The sequence below is a fragment of the Ascidiella aspersa genome, chromosome 2 (assembly GCF_963924565.1).
Source record: "Ascidiella aspersa chromosome 2, kaAscAspe10.2, whole genome shotgun sequence".
Classification (NCBI taxonomy): domain Eukaryota; kingdom Metazoa; phylum Chordata; class Ascidiacea; order Phlebobranchia; family Ascidiidae; genus Ascidiella; species Ascidiella aspersa.
In genome coordinates, this window is record NC_139448.1 from 3,749,782 (window position 1) to 3,771,250 (window position 21,469).

The following is a 21,469-nucleotide window of genomic DNA, read 5'->3' on the forward strand; positions in this document are numbered from 1 at the left end:
GGAGCCTGTGTGTGCACGTGCACCCCCAACAGCGTGCTAATTGACTTTACCGCAAAACAGAACACGATAACCTGCAGCAAGGCGTAGTATTTGCGCAAGAGATAACAAATGCACAAACAGGTAGCGGACAAAAATGCGAACTTACATTCGTCTCGGGTATAGTTCAAAAAAAAAAAAACTTTCGTTGAAAATAACGCGAAAACAAGGTACAGTATTTATGACAGTCGTTCTTAATTGAGTCGTGAAGATTTTTTTGGATTTAAATTTACCTCCCTAAAACATTTAAACCTGCTGCTAATTAATGAACAGATACGACAAGATTAGCCCGCGCATATTTTATTGGTGATCCATCAATACCGTCATCAAAAGTTATTAACGGAAAGTTTATCGGGTTCTAATTTTACTTCGATTTAAAAAAATTGTTTCGCAAGCTCATTTATATTTTGGAATTATTTTTTTAGGTTTTTTCATTGATGTTCTTTTTTTTATTTTATTAAATATTCAAGGCAAAGTTCGAAACAAATTGAAGTGCCGCCCGCGATCAACAATCAGACCACTCTTAAGGATCCGTCCCTTTACAAAAAAAAAATAAAAAAAAAAATAAATAAAAACAAATACGTCAAAAGGCAAATTTTGACTTTTAAATGCCAAAACACACCTCACGCGAACTACTTAGGCGTCCTTGGCCACTTAACTTAGCTGTTAAGATCAAGAATACAGACACTAAAATGGTTTTAAGAAGTTTAAAAGCGTCTTTACCATTGCAGCAATCAGTTGTAAAGTACTGACGTGTGCAGCTTAGCTGTTAAGATCAAGTGATATCTACCGTCAGCTGTATTTAGGAATTAAATTGCGCTTACGCGCGTGTTCTTTGTTATCGCAAAGAGCTTTTTGTTGTCCGATGCGACCCGGGATACGACGAAACACGCACCGCCGCGACCCGGATTGCTCAGATTTCGAGTAGGCTGATTGTGTCTGCTGATAACTTGATAAGTTTGGCGCCCACCAGCCATGCAGAATCGATTGACGAGTTAAACATGGTTCGAACCCGGTCTGACCCTGAGTTTTGGCGTCAAGATTGAATCGTCTCACGTAGGTTGCATTAATTTTGCCGGCGCTGTTGTAGAATCCTACCACTATTTGTACAGTAACAAAACAAGTTGTCAAAATTAAAATTGCAATTTCTACGAGGTTTGCTCAAATCCATATTATCAACCTGAAACTTCAAAATCAACGCCTCGAGTTGTGTTCTTACGAATATGTCTTTTTGACCCTGGATTTTGGCGGCAAGGTTTGATTGCATCACTTCTTAGGGCCTACGTTATTTTTGCCTGCTAACATGACTTAACCTTAACAGTCATCAAGGGTCGGAACCAAGGGGACATACGGCCATCTCCCCTCTTCCAAACTAGTTTTAATTGCCAAACTATTTTTTGGCCAAGTTATAATATATATATCTATATAATCGCAAATATACTTACTTTATTAGGATGTATTGGTCGGTTTTAGTAAAATCAATTTAGCCAAAATTCACCACGCAAGGCAAACTATGGCATGTTGTGCCGTTTGACTCTGTATTAAGCAGGGCTGCGGAGCCGGTTAAAAACAACCGGAGACTCTGGTTAAAACAAATTAACTCGATTCCGACTCGCCAAATTGCCGATTTCGTCTTAAGCCAAATAAACCAACTCCGCCAAGTTTCGAGTCCGAATCCGCAGCCCTACTCTAAATGGTAATTTCTGTTAAATTAAACTACAAATTACTTATTTCGAGCAATTTGCCATTCTCTTTATGTGTCTTATGCGTTACATATCCTTCAAATCAACATTTTGCCAATTCAAAACAAATAAACACAATTTTGTTCGAGCTTTACGCGATTAAACCAGTTTTCAGCGGCATATTTGAGCACAAGTTCGCTCGATAACAACAGGTGTTTTTAAGATAATGTTTTATGACGTACATAAGTGACGTCAATCCTGAAAATCTTCGTGCCCCCCAAAAAATCAAAAATCCTAGATACGCCCTGTTACACACCTTTTTGTCTCATTGCTAAATTCATTAGCGTTCTAATCAGCTATAAGCTACACATACTTGCGAACAAAAAATGTTTTAGGATTCCGTGGTAAAAAAGTTTACAAACCCTTGGTATAGTAGACTGCAACACAACTTGACCTTAAAAGCTGAAATGTACCACTATTACTCCCTAACTATTCGTTAAAACTGCCCCCGAAACACCTTATAGCCTTATACAGGTGTGGCCTTTTTATGCCTGTCAGAAAAAGCAGAAGTGCCGTGTTCAAAATGTTTGCGCGCGTCGGAAATCGGAGATTGCCATCGCACAATCTTGTAGGCCTGCGGCTGTTGGCTGAGATTCAAGAATTCGAAATGATGGGAAACATCCCAGATGCCACGTGGCAATGCTGATCAAACTGCGGCTGCAAAAAAAGAGAATAAATTGTTCTTTACCCGACGAACTTAAGCAATATGCCGATAACTCTATTTCAATCTAATTTGTGAATAGCGTGTACTGTACTTGCATCGGCAGTACATATTTTAAAATAGGAGCCCTGACTACTTCTTATTTAGTTTTCAATTTGGCGAAAATCCTATGCTTTGTAGTCCACGTGGCTGTAGCATATCGACTTCAGGATTACATATTTTGACAAGGAATTGTTTTTAATTTACACTCTGCATTTTTGTAAACCCATTAAAATTTTTTTTTTTAAGGTTCTAATTACATGTCGGCAACGATTCCACCCTAGTATCGGAGAAATTCCGATACTACCTCTTGTCCCGTAGATGGATTTTTATGTACAAATCGCAAAGTACAACTATCATACTTAATATTTGCCTTTGTTTTTACGTGTTTTACATTTTTTGTGTGTTTTGGACTTGGTTTCAAAGATGGGTGACACATAGATATATATTTATTAAACTGACTCATTTTAGAATGGTTAATCATTTTCGCAATTCCTTGGATAATGAAGCAATACAGGAGTCCGAACAACGAATTTGATCTATAGGTTTGTAAACTTATGCAATAAAACCAAGCTTTGATATCGTTTAAACAGCGCAACAACGTTAAGATTGAGGTAAATAAGCTCTGCTGTTGTTGAGATAACCTACAATTCAGTTTGATATAAGGTCACGTCAATCACGTCACGCATCACCGGTCGAGCACAGTATGTCACGCTTTAGTGATTCCAGCAACACCAACATTACCTTAAATTTCTGAATTTGTCCAAAAGGACAGTTTCCCCGGTATCTCTCATAGTAGTTTGATAGTACTAGCAGGCACCTAGTAATAAAATGTACATTATTTAGGTCAATATAAAAGTCTGTGTATGCTTAACGTATTTTATTTGAACGACAGGCGTAAACGAATTTACCTTTTAGCGCTATTGGGAAATGAACTGCACAGTTAGTCATTGTGAGGCATTTTCATTAGCAAATATAACAGAGTTAATTAATAGATTGTATTCGTATAGGAACATGTAAACAAATTATACAATTTACTCGTTTTTCGTATAAATTTCTTTTCAAAAATATGTGTTGAACTTTTAAAATAGGCTTGTTTTTAGAACAGCGTATCATTTTTCACCTGCAACTAACAATAAGATGGAACTTACGTTTTTAATTATTCTCGTAATTTGTTTGTCCGCGGTTTCAAGTCAGGGAATTCCCCGATATAACAGTAAATCCGTTATCTTGATTGTTTGCAACAATTAGTAAGTAAAGGTAAAAAAAGACAAGGCATTTAAGCGTGGTTACTGTTTTGTGTAACAACTTATTTACGACTTTTTGAATTCTGGTATTGGACATCAGCCCAAATGATGTTTTACTGTTTCGTTGAAAACATTTTTCTTTCAGCACCTCGTAATCGTCACCACTTCCAATATCCCCGAGGGAATTTCCCTGGATTGCGATCCTTAGAGAGCGCAAGGTAATTAACATTAAAATAGACAGATTCTAAAATATCCAATATAGATAACCGAGTACAAACGGGAAAATCAGTTCAGAAGGGCTAGATCACAGTTCTTAGATTCCCTTCAACATGAAGTTGTTTTTATCCTTTTAGATGAGGTTGTATATGCGAGCAGGATGCAGCAAGCAATGGTGTCATGGTTGTTTTCTCGACTCGCTCCCCTCTGAGCCTGCTCAGTTGGTAGAGTAACGGTCCTGGTTTGACCGAGGTCGTGAGTTCAAACCTTTACACAGGCTAGTTTTCCTAACCTGTCCTTTCTTGCATTAAAATTATGAATTAATCGGAATAAACATTAATTATTGTAAAACATCTAAAAAATTTTCGCAGGGACAGCTATGAGTAAATTCTTACTGATTTCAATATTTAATTAATTAATAACACGATGTCAGCGCATAGCAAAGAGAGGTTGTGTTCACTTTTGCGAGTTTGTTGGCCTTAGTAATCTTCCTGGCTAAATTTTTGGCTTAAAACGTCTGCGGTTCGATAGGCATTTAGGCACCTGAAAACATCAGCTTTAGAAATAGAAGTTCAACCACTTAAAACACGATGTAAAATTAGAAAAAAATATACTCTTGCTCAAATTTTAGAAAAAAAATGTAGCCTATACTCTTGGGCCAAATATATATGCTACTCTTGCTCAATTACACATGCATATTGCATATTACCTGGTTACATTTAGGTGCCCACGAATGTGCAGATGTTACGATCGAATCGGATTCTGTTCGGCCAAAAAGCTGCTTTTTATTCCGAGAAGGTTTCCTCGCGACATTGTGGGACTCTATCTTGAACGGAATCAGATTAAGGTAAGTTGAAAAACGGCTCTTTGGTCATAGAAACAACATCGCCAAAATACAATACAGAGTTTGACCAAACTGCCCTAATAGTATCGCCTTGAGAAGAACAGAAGACTTGTTATGGCAACATATAGCGATTTTTATTATATATAAATATTTTTATTATATTTATTATATTAAAACATTATTTAAAAAACTGGAGGCAACTTAATGTCCTAACGTCAAACTAAATTTTAGCCCAATAACCTGAAAAAAAAAAAACTTTAAACGTTTAAATTTCCACCACTCTGTTTGGTTCATCACCGTAAGAAAGTTATTTAGTATCGGACCAGCTCGCGATTTTCGTCTTAAGTATCGGGTATCGCATTTGACTGTCAAGTATCGTACATCCCCACTAATTACATCACGTTTATTGTTGCAGAGAGTCCCACCCAATATATTCGCCGCCTTTCCGTCTTTGGACGTGATCAGCTTGCGGAAGAATCAGCTCAACAACTCAGCTTTTCGTCCCAGGAGTTTCGCCGGCCTGCATCAACTCAGGAAACTCGATCTGAGTAGAAATCTACTCGGACGGATCCCGACTCGACTGCCCAACTCGCTACGGAGCCTGGACGTTTCTTTTAACAGACTGAAGGGTGAGTTTTACAAGTAGTTCAGCTTCAATGGGATATATATTCAACTGACCGATTGCTGAACATATCGCCTAGCCTCTGTAACAAAAATGACTTAGAATTAAACTCTTTAAACTGTTCTCTTTTTTAACTGTTTTTGGTATTTTTTTATTTTTTTTTGCGAGATGCTGAAAACATATCTCGACAGTATATATATGACAGTCTCGAAAAAAGATTGCATGGTTAAACATCCGACCATTGATTGATCAATTTCTCTCCAATGAAAGTTTTGTAAAGAGAAATCCTAAAAACTATTTCGAAAACTCGCCAACAAATAAATAACTTATATTGAATACTGTATACCAAATTATGAAGAAAAATTTGAAAAGAGAAGGTAAAAATGTTTAGTATTATTTCAGACTTAAGAATACCGAGTCTGATAAACCTTACAAACCTGATGATCAACTTCAACAACTTGACCGACCGTGAGATTAAACCTGGAATATTTCGTAAGCTCACTTCGCTGGAACGACTTGATCTCGTATCTAACCACCTGCGCACCGTTCCACAGGTAATATAATCTATGACAAATGACTTTCAACTTAAGATTTTTCCTGTTTTGTTCTAACTTTTATATTCATCTTTAGGATCAACTGCCTCGAAACGATTTCTGGATTTCAGCTTAGATTTTATGCTTCTATTTATATTGACTAATCCACATTTATCTGTTAAAAAGATATTAATGATGCCAAAAAGCTGCATTTTACATCGCAGTTAACAAAATCTAAAAAAAAATCGAGATAACTTGTATTTACTAACGATTTGCAATGAAGTAATAAAATTTTATTTGAAACAATAAAGAAATTACTTTTGCAACAAGATTTGTTTGGCATAACTGTCTTGATTTGGACTAAAACGTTTTATTCAAATATTGTTCTATTCTCACTTGAATTTATACACATACGATGACATGAGGTATTGCCTAAAGGTCGAAATGTCGATTTTATTGAATTTTATTGCTTTGGTAGTTTAATTTCTTGTTATTTTTATAGGATTTCCCTCCAAGCTTGTTATATTTGAGGATAGAGGACAACCGTGTGACCACAGTTCCAGACGGGATATTCACATCCCTTTCCAAAGTACACCACGTTTATCTGCGAGACAACCAACTTAACGATGAGAGCATTCCATTTAATGCTTGGGAGAACATGGTAAGGGGCACTTTTGTCTGATCTGTTTATGGTGATTTCTTCAATAAGTTATGTATTGAAAGCTTGAAGTGTTAGTTTCGTATTTTTGTGCCAACACAAAAACTAAATACTGTAGATTTCGTTTAACTTATTTTGTAACGCTTTTTAGTAACAGTTTATGTTTTTATCTCTTCAGGAAATGAACGTTCTTTTAAATTACAGTTTTAAGTTGTGATTGTAACTGAATTGTTTTAATATTGTATTTTGCAATCTGCAAATTGACACGTTTAGATAAAAAAATATAACGTTTGACTTGATATACCCTGTATGCAATTTTTTTTGCAATTTTCGTTACACCACTCTCAATATCATATTTGCTAAACATATTCGGGTAACTGTTTCTAAGGAAATATTGTTTAAGTTTTAAATGGTGTTTTCTTTTTGTTAAAGACGAATCTCTTTTTTGTTGATCTTTCTGAGAATCAACTTCGAACAGTTCCAAGGGGATTCCCCAAGAAGCTTGGTTTGCTCTTACTCGAATACAACAGGATAGAGGTAAGAAGTGTTTTAATTGTGGGACTGTACATTGTATTACGTTTTGTTGAAATAAGGTTTTAGTAAAAAACGAAACTTCCTTTTTGAGATGTATTTATACAAATCAAAAAGCAGTTGAAATATTAGGTTTATAGACTGCTGACATCGAGTGTATAACAAGTTTTTTTTTTCTCTTGGTACATATTAATGCAGTGGTCCTCAACCTTTTTAGCCCACGGACTAATTTCCGAAGTGAATAACTACATGATAACAGGTGCATTGTAGTTTGTACAAATAGTAATTTAACGAAAAATTGGATAGTGCATGTACTCGCGGACTCGTCTAGAACCTTTCATCACATGAATCCGTAGACTCGTGGCTGAGAAACACTCAGTGTTGTAAACAAGTCATTTTAAACTGACTTAAGTCCAAGTCAAGTTATTTGTAAAATAACTTAAGTCCCAGTCAAGTCATTTGAAAAATAACAAGTCAAGTCCCAGTCCAAGTTATCGGTTGCCCAAGTCAAGTCCCAGTCAAGTCATTATGAGAGCAAGTCAATTTCAAGTCATGTCATTGACATAAAAGTAAATTATTAAACTATTAAAATTGGTAAACTCGTCCGATTATAAGCAACAATTTGACTAAAAAGTAACACAAACGCAATATTCAGCAATAAAAGTGTTTAATGTGTAAAACTTGAGATAAATGTTAATGAAAAACACTTCATTAAATCCCAAGTTATTTGACAAAATGAAAGTCCAAGTCAAGTCATTTGTCGAAAAGACTCAAGTCAAGTCAAGTCATTTTGGTCAAAGGAGTTAAGTCAAGTCAAGTCATTTGAAAACAGTGACTTAAGTGCACTTAAGTCAGCTCAATGACTTAAGTCATTACAACACTGGAAACACTGCGTTAATACAGCCGTCTCTTTTCGTTGTGCACATTTTATTCGTTGTGCATATGTAGCACGCCACAATATTATAGACACCCTTTTTGCAGTCAATCAATTGGCAAACCTTCTCGAATCTTCCAAACTTGGAGCAGATCAGACTTTCACACAACAACATCGACAGAATCGCACTAGGCTCCTTTGAAGGCTTACGAAAACTAACTGTAAGTCTAAGCTACGTCTGTGTAGGTTTAGATTAAACTATTGGCGCTAAAAAAATATATATTATTAAACTATTTCAGCTAACTTAGACTATACGCCATTCCGTACACATTTTATGTTTTTGATAAGGCATTTTTGGTTGTGCGTCAAGAATCTATGGTTGCTCCAAACCGTAATTTGTATATTTTTTAATACGACTAGAAACAATAAGAACCGCAAAGTTGCAAAAAGTACTGTAATTATAGCACTTTTTAAACACAGAATACTGCACTTACATCATCAGTTTAATTGAACTTCCAAAAGATAAAAAAAAGTTAGCTAATTTGCAAAATTTTATTTAAAAAACACATGTGCATCTTAGGAGTTATGCAGCAACTTTCACACTGACTTTTTTTACTCAGTACCTAGATCTTTCCCACAACGAACTGATGAACGTACCACGAGCCTTGCCAACTAGGCTCCAGTTCTTGCTGCTCAATTCTAACCTCATATTCTCAGTGGAATATGATGCGTTTTGCACCACGTGAGTAAACTTTTAATGTTTATTTTTTACTTTTTAAATCTTAGTATGCTTTACTACTAAGATTTTAGTCAAAGTCCTAGGTGAAAAGCTAAACTTCATGTACACCTTTTCTGTTTGATCCGTGTATAGGTAAATCTTGATTTACGGTAATATTTTTGTTGTTTCTTCTTTTTACTCACATATGTCCCGCGTTCGAACAGTAAATTTTATGTAAAACATGAATTAGGCAACTAATTTATATATTAATGTGTACTACACGTTACTCCAGTGGTTCGCAAACTGTGGGCCGCGGCCCAAATGTCGGTCGCAGAGCCATTTTTAGTGCGCCGCGAGTTACTTTTGAATAGATTAGTGTTAACATGTAGTTGTGGGCCACGCCGTACATTCATTGCATTATATTTTAAAACTTGGTGTGGCAAAGAAATTTTAAATTGCCTCAGCTTGGAAAGGCCCACCTCCAAAATGTGGCCCTGAGAGGCTGTCTAACTATGTTTTTTGCCAACTTTAATTGCATGTCGCAAAATTTTTCGCGCTTTGCGCGTATACTCTTCTTTTATATTATGTTTTACATTATAGCATGGCAGTGTTTTGGGCATTAAGGCGCCTTGTAATGTTTCACCTTTAAATCAAATATCCTGGGTCCGCCACTGCTTTCGTAGTGGGCCCTCAATAGCTAGGAAAAGAGTGCTTTGGGCCGCGACAAAAAAAGTTTGCCGACCACTGAGCTAGCCTATGCAAAGCGGCTTCTCGTTATACAACATTTACTAATTTACCAGACATTGAAAATCGTTGCCAAAAAGCAAAAGGGCAGCCGTCGCACTGATAATATAACTGATGTAATTTGTTACTTTCGTTTTTTAATAAATAAGCACCACTTTACCAGGGGTAAATTTGATATTCATTTTTGTTTAGGTGTAAAACATACAAAAAAGGTTAAGAACCCCTGCTTTATACAAAATTCAGTGTTGTTTTCCAAGTTTTTAAGTTAATGTAATTTTGCTGATGTTTATACAATTTTTGCCGCGAATCCATAACGTGCCAACGGTGTACTGTTTTTATAAAACTCACCTTTTTCTATGCAGATATGACGTGTCAAAGCTACAAATGTTGCGACTGGACAGCAATCCATTGGTTCCGAGTTCGATCCCCGCTTTTGCCTTTTACTGTCTTACGTCAACGCAAGTCATCACAACATGATAATCTTGCCACAAAAACATTTACTTGAAAATGTTTACAGCATAAACGACAGTTAAAGCCTCTAATATGTACTTTTACGAGTATAAAAATCCTGAGCGATTTTTTTCGAATATTTTTTTACCGAAAACTATAACCTTAATTGTACGAACATCGGCCATTTGAAGGTATACCAACTTAAATTTTTAGGGGGCGATTTTTTAAGCCCCATCTCTTTAAGCGGTCTATAAATATAAAATATTCAACTTAGATGATAATTAAAAACCTCGGATATTTTAGCATTTGATGCAAACCAAAGCAGTTCAGTAATATTTTGATAGTGATAAATTAGGTATTTTTTTATATTTTACTTGTCTTTTCTGAATGGCTTATCATTTATTTTTGCAAAAAAAAAAAAGTATATAAATATGTTTTAAAAATTTTCCCGATAGGTTTTAACTATATTATGTAAGTTATTCTATGTAAAACTTTTAACACTTTTACTTCGAGAAATTTAACATTGTAAAGAAATAATAATATTTCAAATAGTGTAGCAACTGGTGATGAAAGTATAACTTACGAATATCCAAACTTGATATAATAGGCATGAGTGCAAATTTTTAATTAAAAGAAGGTCAAAAAATTATGAAATAAGATTATTGCTTGATCTAAACGCAGGTTAGCAATACCAAGACGCCTTATAATAAGATAAGTCGATAACATTAGTAAATTTGAATTGATGAAACTAATTTACCACATTAACGGTAAGCAACATAATGTCTTTTAGTTATTTCAGCAACATGTCAACTACCGATACTGTTTTTTTGTAGAGAAGACTACGGTACTTTAACATAGAAGCTTTCAGAAAAATGCGCGTAATAATCGCCTTTATTATGATGCAAACGACGTAATAATGACTTTTTTCAACGAAACCAGTTGTGTATAGAATTTTCTACTCTGAAAAGCTTAATATAAACACTTTAAGTAGGGTTTAAACTTTTCACGTTTTTTTAAAAAGAATTGCAAACTTCGAAACCGAATTTCGAGGCCCCTGGACGTTGAGGCCCTAGGCTTCAGCCTGCCTAGCCTATTGGTAAATCCGGCCCTTGTTATGCTATAAGTAAAGCATTAATCTATAAGCTCAATAGCACTTACACTTCCAAAAACATTAACCGGTAAAGTTTTAACTGTGGGTGAAAGTGTAACTTACAAATAGGCGAACTTACAATAAGTAGCCTACTTCCTCAAAAATGTAAGCTCGTTGACCATTAGTCTTCCACTTTAATGTTGAAAAACGTGTTTAGTTTTTAATAAAAATGGAATTGCTGGAATAGGGTATGCTGCTATAAGTAAAGCGTTGTTGAAATGAATAGCAGTTACACTTCCGGTGATGTTCACCGTTGCAGTGTAGAGCTATTGACTTGATTGAGGTTTTCTGTGTGCCATTATAAACAAGCCGCGGGCGTGACGAGACAGCCTTCTTTTACCAGCAATTGCAGACAGGACTACAACTAGCAACCAGATGTTTTCCGTGGGTTTTGTGTGGTCAGCAGCAGTTTAAGAAGTAAATTAGCAACCGGTTCGTTAAGTTAAATAAAAAAACGCAAATTGCAGTTGATATTTGCTGGTTTGTGTGAGGAATATAATGCAACATTTTTACCATGATTGCGTTTTGAATTTTTAAGTTTGTACGCCATAAATTTATATCAAAACTGATCTGTGTAATCTGCTTTGATTGTAAGGAAGTTGTACGCTTTATGTTGGTTTCTATGTTACCTAGATTTTACTGGACGCTTTTCATATCAGTCGCTCAATTTGTGTAACTACAACGCAATTTTAAGTGACTAGTCGAATTAATTTCAGTAGCTCGAAAGTTTATTGTTAAACTTTCCGGAAGCATTTCAGTCCAATGAAACGTTCTTAAATTACTTAACTGTAAACTATTCGTATGTAACTTAGGTTCAGACTGGCGTATACTGCGAACTTCACTGCTTTAGCTTACTAATCGGTCTGTTTTACGCTGTTCAAAACTTACGTGAGATTTATGTGTACGTCAAAACTACCCAGCAATGTCTTTGTATGAAGTGAAAGGAACATTTTAAATGCATCTCAGAACTTGCCAAACCTGTTCGGAAAACGCACAAATCAGCAATCTAAGATTTTTAATCAACAAGATTAGAAAACCGTCCGATAGTGCAGTGGTTCCCAACGCTTGGGCGCGACCCAAATTAGGGTCGCCTGATTATTTTTGAGGGTCGCTTGTTTTTCAGGCATATTGTATCTTTTCACAAAACTGGAAATCATAATCACAAAATATGAAAACTAAACAGCGATACCGGCTGGAAGTTAAAGCTGACATGCGTGACTCCATATGCTCAAGCAAAATAACGCTCGATTTCAAAAACTCACTGAGAGCAAGCGAGTACAACTATCTCATTAGTGATTTAATAAACATATTATTTTCGGAAAAAGTAACTGCTTTTGTAGTACAGTTTATTTGCAACGCAATCTTGTATTTGCTTGGGTGGCAAGATTATACAAAATCAATTTTTTTTTCAAAATGGGTCGCCTTAAAAACGTGTTGGGAACTACTGCGATAGTGTAAGATGCTCAGACAAACCCACCACCTTTTTCTAAATGAAAACTATACGTTGCTCTGGTAAATATATAAAACTGTAGTCTTTCCCGAAAGATTTCTACAATTCGGATTACTTTACTGAGGTGCGTTTAAGTTTTGTGAAGTATAGCTCGGATTCAAATCAAGCTTTTAGTATTTTTATTCGCTTACTTTATTATCAAATGATTTGACTTGTCATTATTGTTAAAAAAGACTTGATTTGGATTTTAATGTTTTGTGATAAACTTGACTTGGAGTGAAGTAATTTCAATATGACTATAGACCTAACTTTGCAGTAGAGCTGTATGTGGCCTTCAGTTTCGCTGGCGCAGTTGTAGAAAGTGCACGTTCGTCCATGGAAAGTGCAGACGTGACTTGATTGTGACAAACTTCGGTGTTGTTCTGCACAGTACTTGACTTCCACTTTGGCTTTGTGCTTAAAAGTAAAACTGTGTAACTGCAGTTAAATTGGACCGGTTTATGTATGCGTTTAGGACTTTAGGCACACCCCGAAATAATTAACAAAATAACCACCTCCAGAATCTTTAGCAACATTAATTTTGATTAGTTTGAACATTTTAGTTCCCCCTAATTGTTATGCTTAGTGTTGTACCATTTCGTATAAAGCAATTTTGTTTTTAAAGTTTTTATTCAATTTCATTAGCCGTGCAATTTACGTCAGGAAAAATTCCCGCCCAACAATAAAACCTTTAGGGTGAAGCGTGAAGGTCACCTTTGAGCAGCCATTCTTGCGTAACAGCGTTAGTGCAAATCGTTGTAAAATACATATGCCGAATCAAATAACAGCAGTTATATCCAACTTCAATTATTGACAGCACGAAATAAAGTGTTTCCAGACACTAGTATTAACTTGCGAGTTACATAACAAATTAAATGTTATACACGTTAAAGCTGTATTTACCAAAATGGCAACCAATTTTTTATGCAACAATATGAATACGCCAATTATACCATATTCCACCATGGTTTCACTGTAAACGCTTGTCGTTGATCTTTGACTTAATGGAAGTATCCTATCCATATGATCAAAGTTAAATAAGACTAGAGGTTAACCTAGTCAGGGCAGCGGAGTCAGGACTCCACGGAGTCGGTTAATTTTACTGGAGTCGGACTCGGGACTCGAGTCAGACCACACAAGACTACCCGAGTTTCGAGGTTTTCGAGAAAAATGTAAATTGTCAATATGGAAACTTATGGTGGAATATTTTTAACCATGTATTGTGGGTGGATGAGTTATATGGCAGCCCTATGAGGGATTGCTGAACATCCACCGTATTTAGTTAATCGTAAATTGGCGGAATACAAGCTGTAGATTGGGAATCAGACTAGTGACTTGACGAAATTGTACATTTGGCCGGAGTCGGACTCAAGTTTATTTTTTCACCCGGACCAACTCCTCAGCCCTGTTTAAGAAATGTTTTTCATTCATATGACCTAAGATTAAGTTAAATAATTTTGCTCAAACGACTACTGTTCAACTCAGTAATAAACCTCGGTTAATAATAACTTAACTGCCTGTTAGTCAAGTTAATTGTGTACTATCAATACTCAATAGGCCTAAAAGACTTAAACTGTTGACTGTTTATGCAGAAATCACCACCGTTACCAAAGAAAAACACATCGAAAATATGATCGCCATTTTTGATCACGTTTCCACGTTTACCTGGTCTGTGTTTGCCTGCCTTGGAGCCTTGTTCTGGCACTTCTGGTGGAAAAGGCCCCACTCCAGGTTCCCCCCGGGGCCTAGGGGATTCCCCGTGGTGGGTGTCCTACCCTACATGAAAAGTTTTCCGCACGAAATGTACAAAAAGTGGAGTTTGGAGCGATACGGGGATGTTATGTCGGTTCGGGTGGGAAGCAAAGACGTGGTAGTGCTCAACACATACGAGTCCATTACTGAGGTGTGGATGAATCAATTACATTATTATTTATTTATATTAGGTCTTATGCCTGTTCCATAACTTCCAGTTGGTGATTATTATTTATCCATATCGCGGGATTTAAAAAACACACAAAGGTTAAAAACGCTTGAAGTCTACAAGAACTACATTTAAAATTCAGAATACCCAGCTATAGGGCTTCAACTTATTTTATTTATTTATTTCTTATGTTGTAATCAGAAACAACAGATTTCCTATGGCTACGTTTAAAATTCTTTCATTTTAAATTTTAATAAGGTTTGCACACACTTAATTCAATGATATTAAATAATTTTTAATGAAAATATATAGGTTTTTAATAACTTGAGCTGCACATAAAACAATTGGACTTTTCAACAGGTACATCATTTTAAAGACATTTAAATACTTTTTAAAATTAAAAAAAATTGGAAAATTTAATAATTGGTCGAACAGAAAATACATTAAAACTAAATGCAAATTTTGCCAAATGCCTTTCTGATATTGTAATGTTCGCAAGACAACAAATTAGTCTTATTTAACTTTATTTTTCGCGCTTTACCCAACCAAGAAAGTAGACAAAAACTAAGTTTGCATTTTATACTTCTTTCAATTTTACAGGCTCTCCTGAGACAACCGAACGTTTTTGTGGGAATGGCCGACACGCAAGTGTACCAACAATCAGCACCCGGCCTTGGTATGGTTTTCACGTTCAACGAAGGGTACAAGCGGCAAAGGCACTTCGGTCTGCAGGTTTTGAAAAGGTATTCCAACTCGAAATAAACCCACAGTGCATGGGAAAATAATTGATGCGTAACGAAACGCCTTATGCAAAGTTGTATTTTATGTGCAATTTTATGACTTAGATTTGTTAACAGTCAGGCGATTATTTTTTGACATTTAAAAAAATTGACTTGTCAAAATTTACACGTTATGTTAAACATTTTCAAAACTAATTTAGGCCAAAATCCAATACAAATCACAACATTAACAAAAACTTTCAAAGCTTTTTAAAATTGTTATTGAGTTAAAATTTTATCAAAATGCAGTTTGTAACTACAACCCACAACATTTAGAAGTAATGGCAACATTTATATTTACCAAGTAATAGTATTAGAAAGTGATAAGAAGTACTTGACATAGTGTTAATTTATTGCTTGCTAATAAGAGTTTACTAATATTAGCAACAACTATTCACTTCGTTGCTGGTCAATGTTTCACGTAGCATCTAAAATAGCCTTTTTTTCCATTTCAGATGTAGCCCATAAGTATTTTAGTAAAAATTGTTTTATAAACAATATAATTTTTTTTTTAATTTTGATGCACTGAAGTGTATATAGTTAAAATAAGTTTTTGAGTCAACCGCTATTTTTTTTTACTGTGAGAAATGTAAAATGTCAATTTGCCGAACCTCTTTTTATTTCCGCTTACAGGGGAATGTTTGAGAAAAGCAGGTTGGACAAGATTGTGGACCGAGAGAGCGATAATCTGATTGCAGCGCTCAGGAAAAAACAAGAAGCGCCATTTCGCATAATTGTGAGATTCTTTATCGATTCTGTTGATTAATGCGTTCTTATAGACATATCAAAGCCCAAATAGGAGTATAGGTAGCGTGTTTTAAACATCAGTTGATTAATGCGTTCATACTTTTCTGTTTGCTGGAATTATTCACAAACGTTTAGGAATATTATCTGAGTCTTATTTCTTGAATTTGGTATGTCCACATTTTTTACGCCTTACAATTTTTCTTAATTTCTGGATTTCTTTTTGTAGAAAAGTAGAAAATTTTGAATAAAATGGCCAGTTAAAACAGAACATTTTTTACAGAACGCCGTTCCGGCTTACTTTCACAGACACACGTGTTTCGAAAATAGTTTGAACGGTAGTTAAATCTTCACTTAATTTTCTTTCAGCCTGTGTTGTATCTGGCATCGGGAAACTGTATAGCTTCGGCTCTCTTTGGAAAAGGATTTGGAAGCGACCATGCAGTTTTCAACAGCCTTCTTGATAAGCTTCACGAACTGTAAGATAACGTTGCTCGATCGATATTTTTTTCTGATATCAGACCATTAGTATTTAAAGGCATTTGCTCGCATTTCAGTGGAATTAATTGCGCCCGTGGTTTGTAATGCGCTCAATCCTAAAACAGATGTTGGCTGTTACGAACGAATAATGTTTTTAAGCAACTTTTTACAAACCTGTTAAATTTACACATGTAAAGTGATGGGTATAGGGGTGATGGTATTGTAGACCAGTGTTTATCAACCTTTTTTTGGCGGCGAACCAAAAAAGTGCAAGCATATAAGCAACGCTTTGGCGACTTCACTGACTTTTTCTTCGCTGAATTTTTTTTTATAAGTATAACAACTAACGTTTTTACTAATAACGTAACAGATTCTTCAAACCGAAATTGGCGTCGGCTACTCTTATGCTGATTCTCTTCTGGAACCTTCGATTTCTTCCACATCTTTACAAAGCAAACAAGGAGATCTTAAAGCTGCTGTACGAGATGGAAGGTAATGGAACTTTACTGCTTTTTAAACGTGTTTTGAGAATCCGCGAATAAGTCAAGTCATTGCATGCAACCAGGTAGTGGGATTCAATTTTTTTGTTGTCAGCCGGTTTTATCACAAAAGCCGTATTTTTCAGCCGGCTCTCTTACAAAAAGTCATTTTTTCGGCAAATAAACTGATTTTATATATACGGCAGAACTTCGTCTTACGAAGATAAATGGAAACGACTGGATCCCGTCAGAGTTGACAGCCACACTAAAAGCAGCAGTCGCCTCATGACTTATACTTATGGCGCAACAATCCAATTTTCAGACAAACTATTACAAAAGGAAAATACCTGTATTTACACAATGTATAACTGTTACTTGCGAAGTTGACCATTGCACATTTTGAAAAAAAAACACGGGGCTACTTGGATCTCAAAAATCGGTGTATCAGATAAGATGCAAAAATTTAGTGAGATAACCAGTAATGCTAACCGGTTCGCTAATCTCATAAAATTTCGCGAGACGGTTCTACAGAACCGGTGCGAACCGGCTGAATCCCACCACTGCATACAACCCCGTATATTTTGTCTTGTGCTGATTTTTAGGCCTGTGTGGCAAACTGGTGAACGAGCGCAAGAAAATCTTCGACATCAGACCGATATCCGAGCGCGATGATGAAAACCTGGATTTTGTCGGCGCTTATATCCACGAACATAGATACGGCGAGGGAAGAAACGACCGTTCCTTTTCTGTGAGCATTACGTACAGTATACGCTGTGCCGACACTTATTTGACTACAAAACTCGAACTTAATAAGAACAGCCCAAACTAAAGTAGGTGGCATTTTTACCGTTTCACGTAAATCTTTTTTCAAAAGCAATAAAAAGACGACATCGAACAAAAAGGTTTCCTAACTTGCTTCGGTCGTCCTTATAAGACGTAATTGTGACGTCATCTTTAAAAAAATATCTTGCGTTCCGGTAAGAAAAGTATTCTCCTTTCAGCCCTGGTTTAAGCCGTGGTTAAACAAATAACTTGGGACATTTTTTTTATTGTTTCTGACTTCGTGTACAGCAGTGGTCCTTCACTTTTCCTTGCTGCACCCCTTTTAAATCACCAACTAATTCTCGCACACCCTTCTAGAGTTGCTTAAATAACAATACCACTGTAGGAGCATAATGGTTGTAGTAAGACGTAATAAGAATATCAAATCCCATGCAGTATAGTAGGTGTCATTTCGAACGTTTCGAATAACTCTTTATTCATTTTCAACATCGAGATGATAAAGAGTTATTCGAAGCGGTCAAGATGATACCTACTTTTGTATGGGCTTTGATAATACCACTGTAGTTTTATATTTCTACAATGAAAGGATACCACAGTAACACAGTAATACCCAAATGTGAGTTAGTTTTACATTCAACTGAGCAAAGAAATAAATTGCAGTAATACATTTTATGTGTCTGTTTTAGCATCCCCGCACCCCCTTGTAACGTTTCTTGCACCTGTTGGGTCACCCCTGATAAAGAAACCCTGGCGTAGAGCGAAGGTCCCTGTGTGACCGGAGGTCGTGAGTTCAAACCTCACCGCAGGCTAGTTGTTTTCCTAGCCTAGCCTTGATTGCTTTATAATTCTTAATTAATCGAATGATGCGGTCATAGTGTCATAATAACATCACACGACGACTGATCCAATGTTTATAATCTTTTTTCAGGACAAGCAGCTACACATTTACGTGCGTGATCTGATGGGAGCCGGCACCGAGACCACTTCCTCTCAAATCGCCTGGTCCCTAATCTGCTTGCTTAACTTCCACGAATATTACCAACCGATCGTTGACGAAATCGTTACCTTTGTAGGTACGAAACGTGTGTTGTAAAATGTGATACTTTTACTTTATTTTGTCAGCTTTCAGGCAAATCGCTTAATCGAGAAGAGTGATTTTAAAACTTTTTTGTATCGTTGTTCAAGAGGGGGATTTGCTGGATTCCAATAATCTCAAAGTAAAAACAAATTGATATAGCACTAGAAGTTAGTTATAGCACTGGAAGTATTAAATGCGAACAGTGTCGAAATATGACTTTACACAACATTGTATTAGCTGTTAAGCTATAAAGAAGTAGTTTCCAAACTTTTTTAACATTAGCCCGCTAGTTTAAAGTGTCGCATGCATGCCTCTGTGACTTTGTAAGTCTGTTTTTAACAAAAGCAATCATATTCCTGCTGTGTTGTATTAATTGCTTTCTTCTAATGCACTTCATCTATTTGGCAGAGACCGCCCTGTCTTTCGCCAAATTCAGATCAGACATATCTCGTCTCCTAGCTTTCCTTTTTTTCCACAACCGTCTGTAGAGAATAAACTAAACAAGCTAACAGTACAATAAGTAGTCGACATTCTACCCTATAAGATGCTCTACACTTGCATACCTATTTCTAATACGAATGCCTTTTCTTCAAAAATGCAATAAATTACCCGGAACCCTTTAAACTTCCGGCCACTCTGTTGTGGTGTATAGACTGTGAAGTACTTCACCCTTGATAAGAGTTTATCACAATTGCTTTTCCAGACAAAGGCGAGGAGATAACCCACGACAAGAAGGACGCTCTTCATCTGACATCCGCTTTCCTCCAGGAAGTCCTGAGGTACCGCCCGGGTGCTCCCGTCATGCATCACAAAACCACGTCATCAACCGAACTGATGGGTTACGTCATACCTGAGGGAACACAGGTCAGCTAGAATGTCGAACTTGTCAGGGTTTAAACTAATACTTTTGTCGATCTACTTACCAGCTATTATGTGGTTTGTAATGATTAAGTCAATGACTTGACTTGTCTTTTAGAAAAAATGGCTTGACTTGGAATTAAGTCATTGGATGTTTTTAATAAATAAATTTTATAAAATTTAGTGATTTTTTTTCTTTTTTTTATAGAAATGGCCTCTTTCAACTTCTGGCTATGTCAATGACTTGGACTTGACTTTGCTATGACAAGTCTCTTTGTAAATGACCTGACTAGGATTAAAGTCATTTCAAAATGACTGGTTTACAACACTGCTATTATGTCCTAGTTTAAACCAGGATGCGGAGTCGGTTAAAAATAACCCGAGTCCAACTCCCGAGTCCGACTCCAGCCAAAAGATGAATCCGAGTCCGACAAAAAAGTCCCGAACTCGGTCTCTGACCCTACAGCCTATATAATTAAGGGGGTTATTTAGCAATACTCTCATAGGGGTGTCATACAATTCTTTGGAAAAAATACCATCACATGCTACTCCGCCTTTACAATTTACAGTTTGCGGCCTTTAAGGTTTCAAAAATCGGCACTGCGCATGCGCATGTCAGACTCGGGACTCGGGTAGTTTTACCTCCGAGCCCAGGAATGAAATGTTGCTTTGCGGTTAAAATATTTCATCCCGGTTACAAAATTTACTCAAGACCAGTGATACCCTGTTTATAGCTGTTTATAAATTGTCGAATATACCCTGTTTATAAATTGTCGAATATACAATACTTGACCATCAAGTAAATAAAAAACTTTACACAAAACAAAAATGTAAAGACAAAAGTACGTCGTTTTGGGGCTGCTAATTTCAGTTTTCACTCCCCTTAAAAGTACGATCCAGTAGTAACTCTTGCCATTTTTTACACTTAGATTGAGATAAACATCTACGGAGCTCTTTGGGATCCAAAGTTGTGGCCGAACCCTGAGAAATTCGATCCAGGGCGCCATTTGGACGAAGACGGAAGGTTCATCTTCAGTCAGAAGATAATCGCCTTCAGCGTTGGTCCTCGCTACTGCATGGGAGAGAAGCTGGCAAGAGTCGAACTCTTCACCTTCTTCGTGAAGATGCTGCGCAACTTCCACGTGGAGTGTCCTCCTGGAGTTCTTCCTCCTCTAAAAGCCAGCACCGCCAACATCGTTTTCTCGCCCGAACCATTTGACGTTATTCTCAGAGAGCGAGATTAAGTTGAGACCAGAAATCCCGTCTTTTAAAACTTCTGTTTTTGAGCAACAACCCTTGAACATATGCCGACGATAAAAATAACTTATGCCGGCTAAAGTGAAAAAAAAAGTGCCTCTTTTAAGAAAAAATAGCTACGGAAAAATGCAAAAAAGTTCGTAAAATGACAAGGTTGACATTTGTTAAACCATTTTTGGTCCCATTTTAAGCCAATCTAGAGGGCGTGGCCCCAAAAATTTTTCCGGGGGAGTACCCCCCGATCCCCCAATATTTCGGATCGCTACGCTCGCCTGCGGTCTATGTTGCCCTTACCAAAAAAGTCGCCCCCCTTGCCCTGAAATCGCTCCGGCGTCCCTGTGTACTGCAGCATTGTGTAAACCTGTTTTTGTGGCGACCCAATTTTTTTACTGGACTTTTTGTAAGCGAACAAAACATAGGAGAGTGGAATTAATAAGTTCGAATTTGATTAACGTGAGCCATGTCTTCAAATTGGCACTTTCCTCACATGTTTGTCAAATCTTGTTCAGAATCAATCTCAATCAGTGTAACCAAAG

The 21,469-nt window shown here is 36.5% G+C and overlaps 2 protein-coding genes and 1 long non-coding RNA gene across 3 annotated transcripts; all 3 read left to right on the forward strand.

Annotated features, from left to right (window-relative positions):
• The first annotated feature begins 3,567 nt into the window (after window positions 1-3,567).
• Window positions 3,568-4,788, forward strand: LOC146163177 (uncharacterized). The gene is made up of 3 exons (XR_014494494.1): window positions 3,568-3,694; window positions 3,871-3,943; window positions 4,665-4,788. It is a non-coding gene; the product is annotated as an uncharacterized LOC146163177 (long non-coding RNA).
• Window positions 4,789-4,899: 111 nt separating this feature from the next.
• LOC146163178 (lumican-like) lies at window positions 4,900-9,942 on the forward strand. Its single transcript, XM_083382959.1, has 8 exons — window positions 4,900-4,912; window positions 5,205-5,414; window positions 5,810-5,961; window positions 6,443-6,601; window positions 7,031-7,135; window positions 8,111-8,224; window positions 8,624-8,745; window positions 9,828-9,942. Exons 1-8 carry the CDS (start codon window positions 4,900-4,902, stop codon window positions 9,940-9,942), a joined length of 990 nt encoding a protein of 329 aa, XP_083239085.1.
• Window positions 9,943-12,877: 2,935 nt separating this feature from the next.
• On the forward strand, window positions 12,878-21,010 carry LOC146163179 (cytochrome P450 2C3-like). Its single transcript, XM_083382960.1, has 9 exons — window positions 12,878-14,457; window positions 15,076-15,218; window positions 15,888-15,990; window positions 16,368-16,477; window positions 16,849-16,970; window positions 17,560-17,705; window positions 18,669-18,813; window positions 19,522-19,682; window positions 20,606-21,010. The coding sequence occupies exons 1-9, from the start codon at window positions 14,185-14,187 to the stop codon at window positions 20,918-20,920; spliced, it is 1,518 nt and encodes a 505-aa protein (XP_083239086.1). The 5' UTR covers window positions 12,878-14,184; the 3' UTR covers window positions 20,921-21,010.
• Window positions 21,011-21,469: the final 459 nt, after the last annotated feature.

What these genes read in the sequence shown, in the direction of transcription:
- LOC146163179 (XM_083382960.1), top strand. Translation starts at nt 14,185, where the DNA reads ATGATCGCCATTTTTGATCACGTTTCCACGTTTACCTGGTCTGTGTTT. An exon ending in AAGCGCCATTTCGCATAATT is followed by an intron (nt 15,991 to 16,367) that starts GTGAGATTCTTT and finishes ATTTTCTTTCAG; the next exon opens with CCTGTGTTGTATCTGGCATC. An exon ending in CTTGATAAGCTTCACGAACT is followed by an intron (nt 16,478 to 16,848) that starts GTAAGATAACGT and finishes ATAACGTAACAG; the next exon opens with ATTCTTCAAACCGAAATTGG.
- LOC146163178 (XM_083382959.1), top strand. An exon ending in TTCTTTTAACAGACTGAAGG is followed by an intron (nt 5,415 to 5,809) that starts GTGAGTTTTACA and finishes GTATTATTTCAG; the next exon opens with ACTTAAGAATACCGAGTCTG. An exon ending in ACCTGCGCACCGTTCCACAG is followed by an intron (nt 5,962 to 6,442) that starts GTAATATAATCT and finishes TTATTTTTATAG; the next exon opens with GATTTCCCTCCAAGCTTGTT.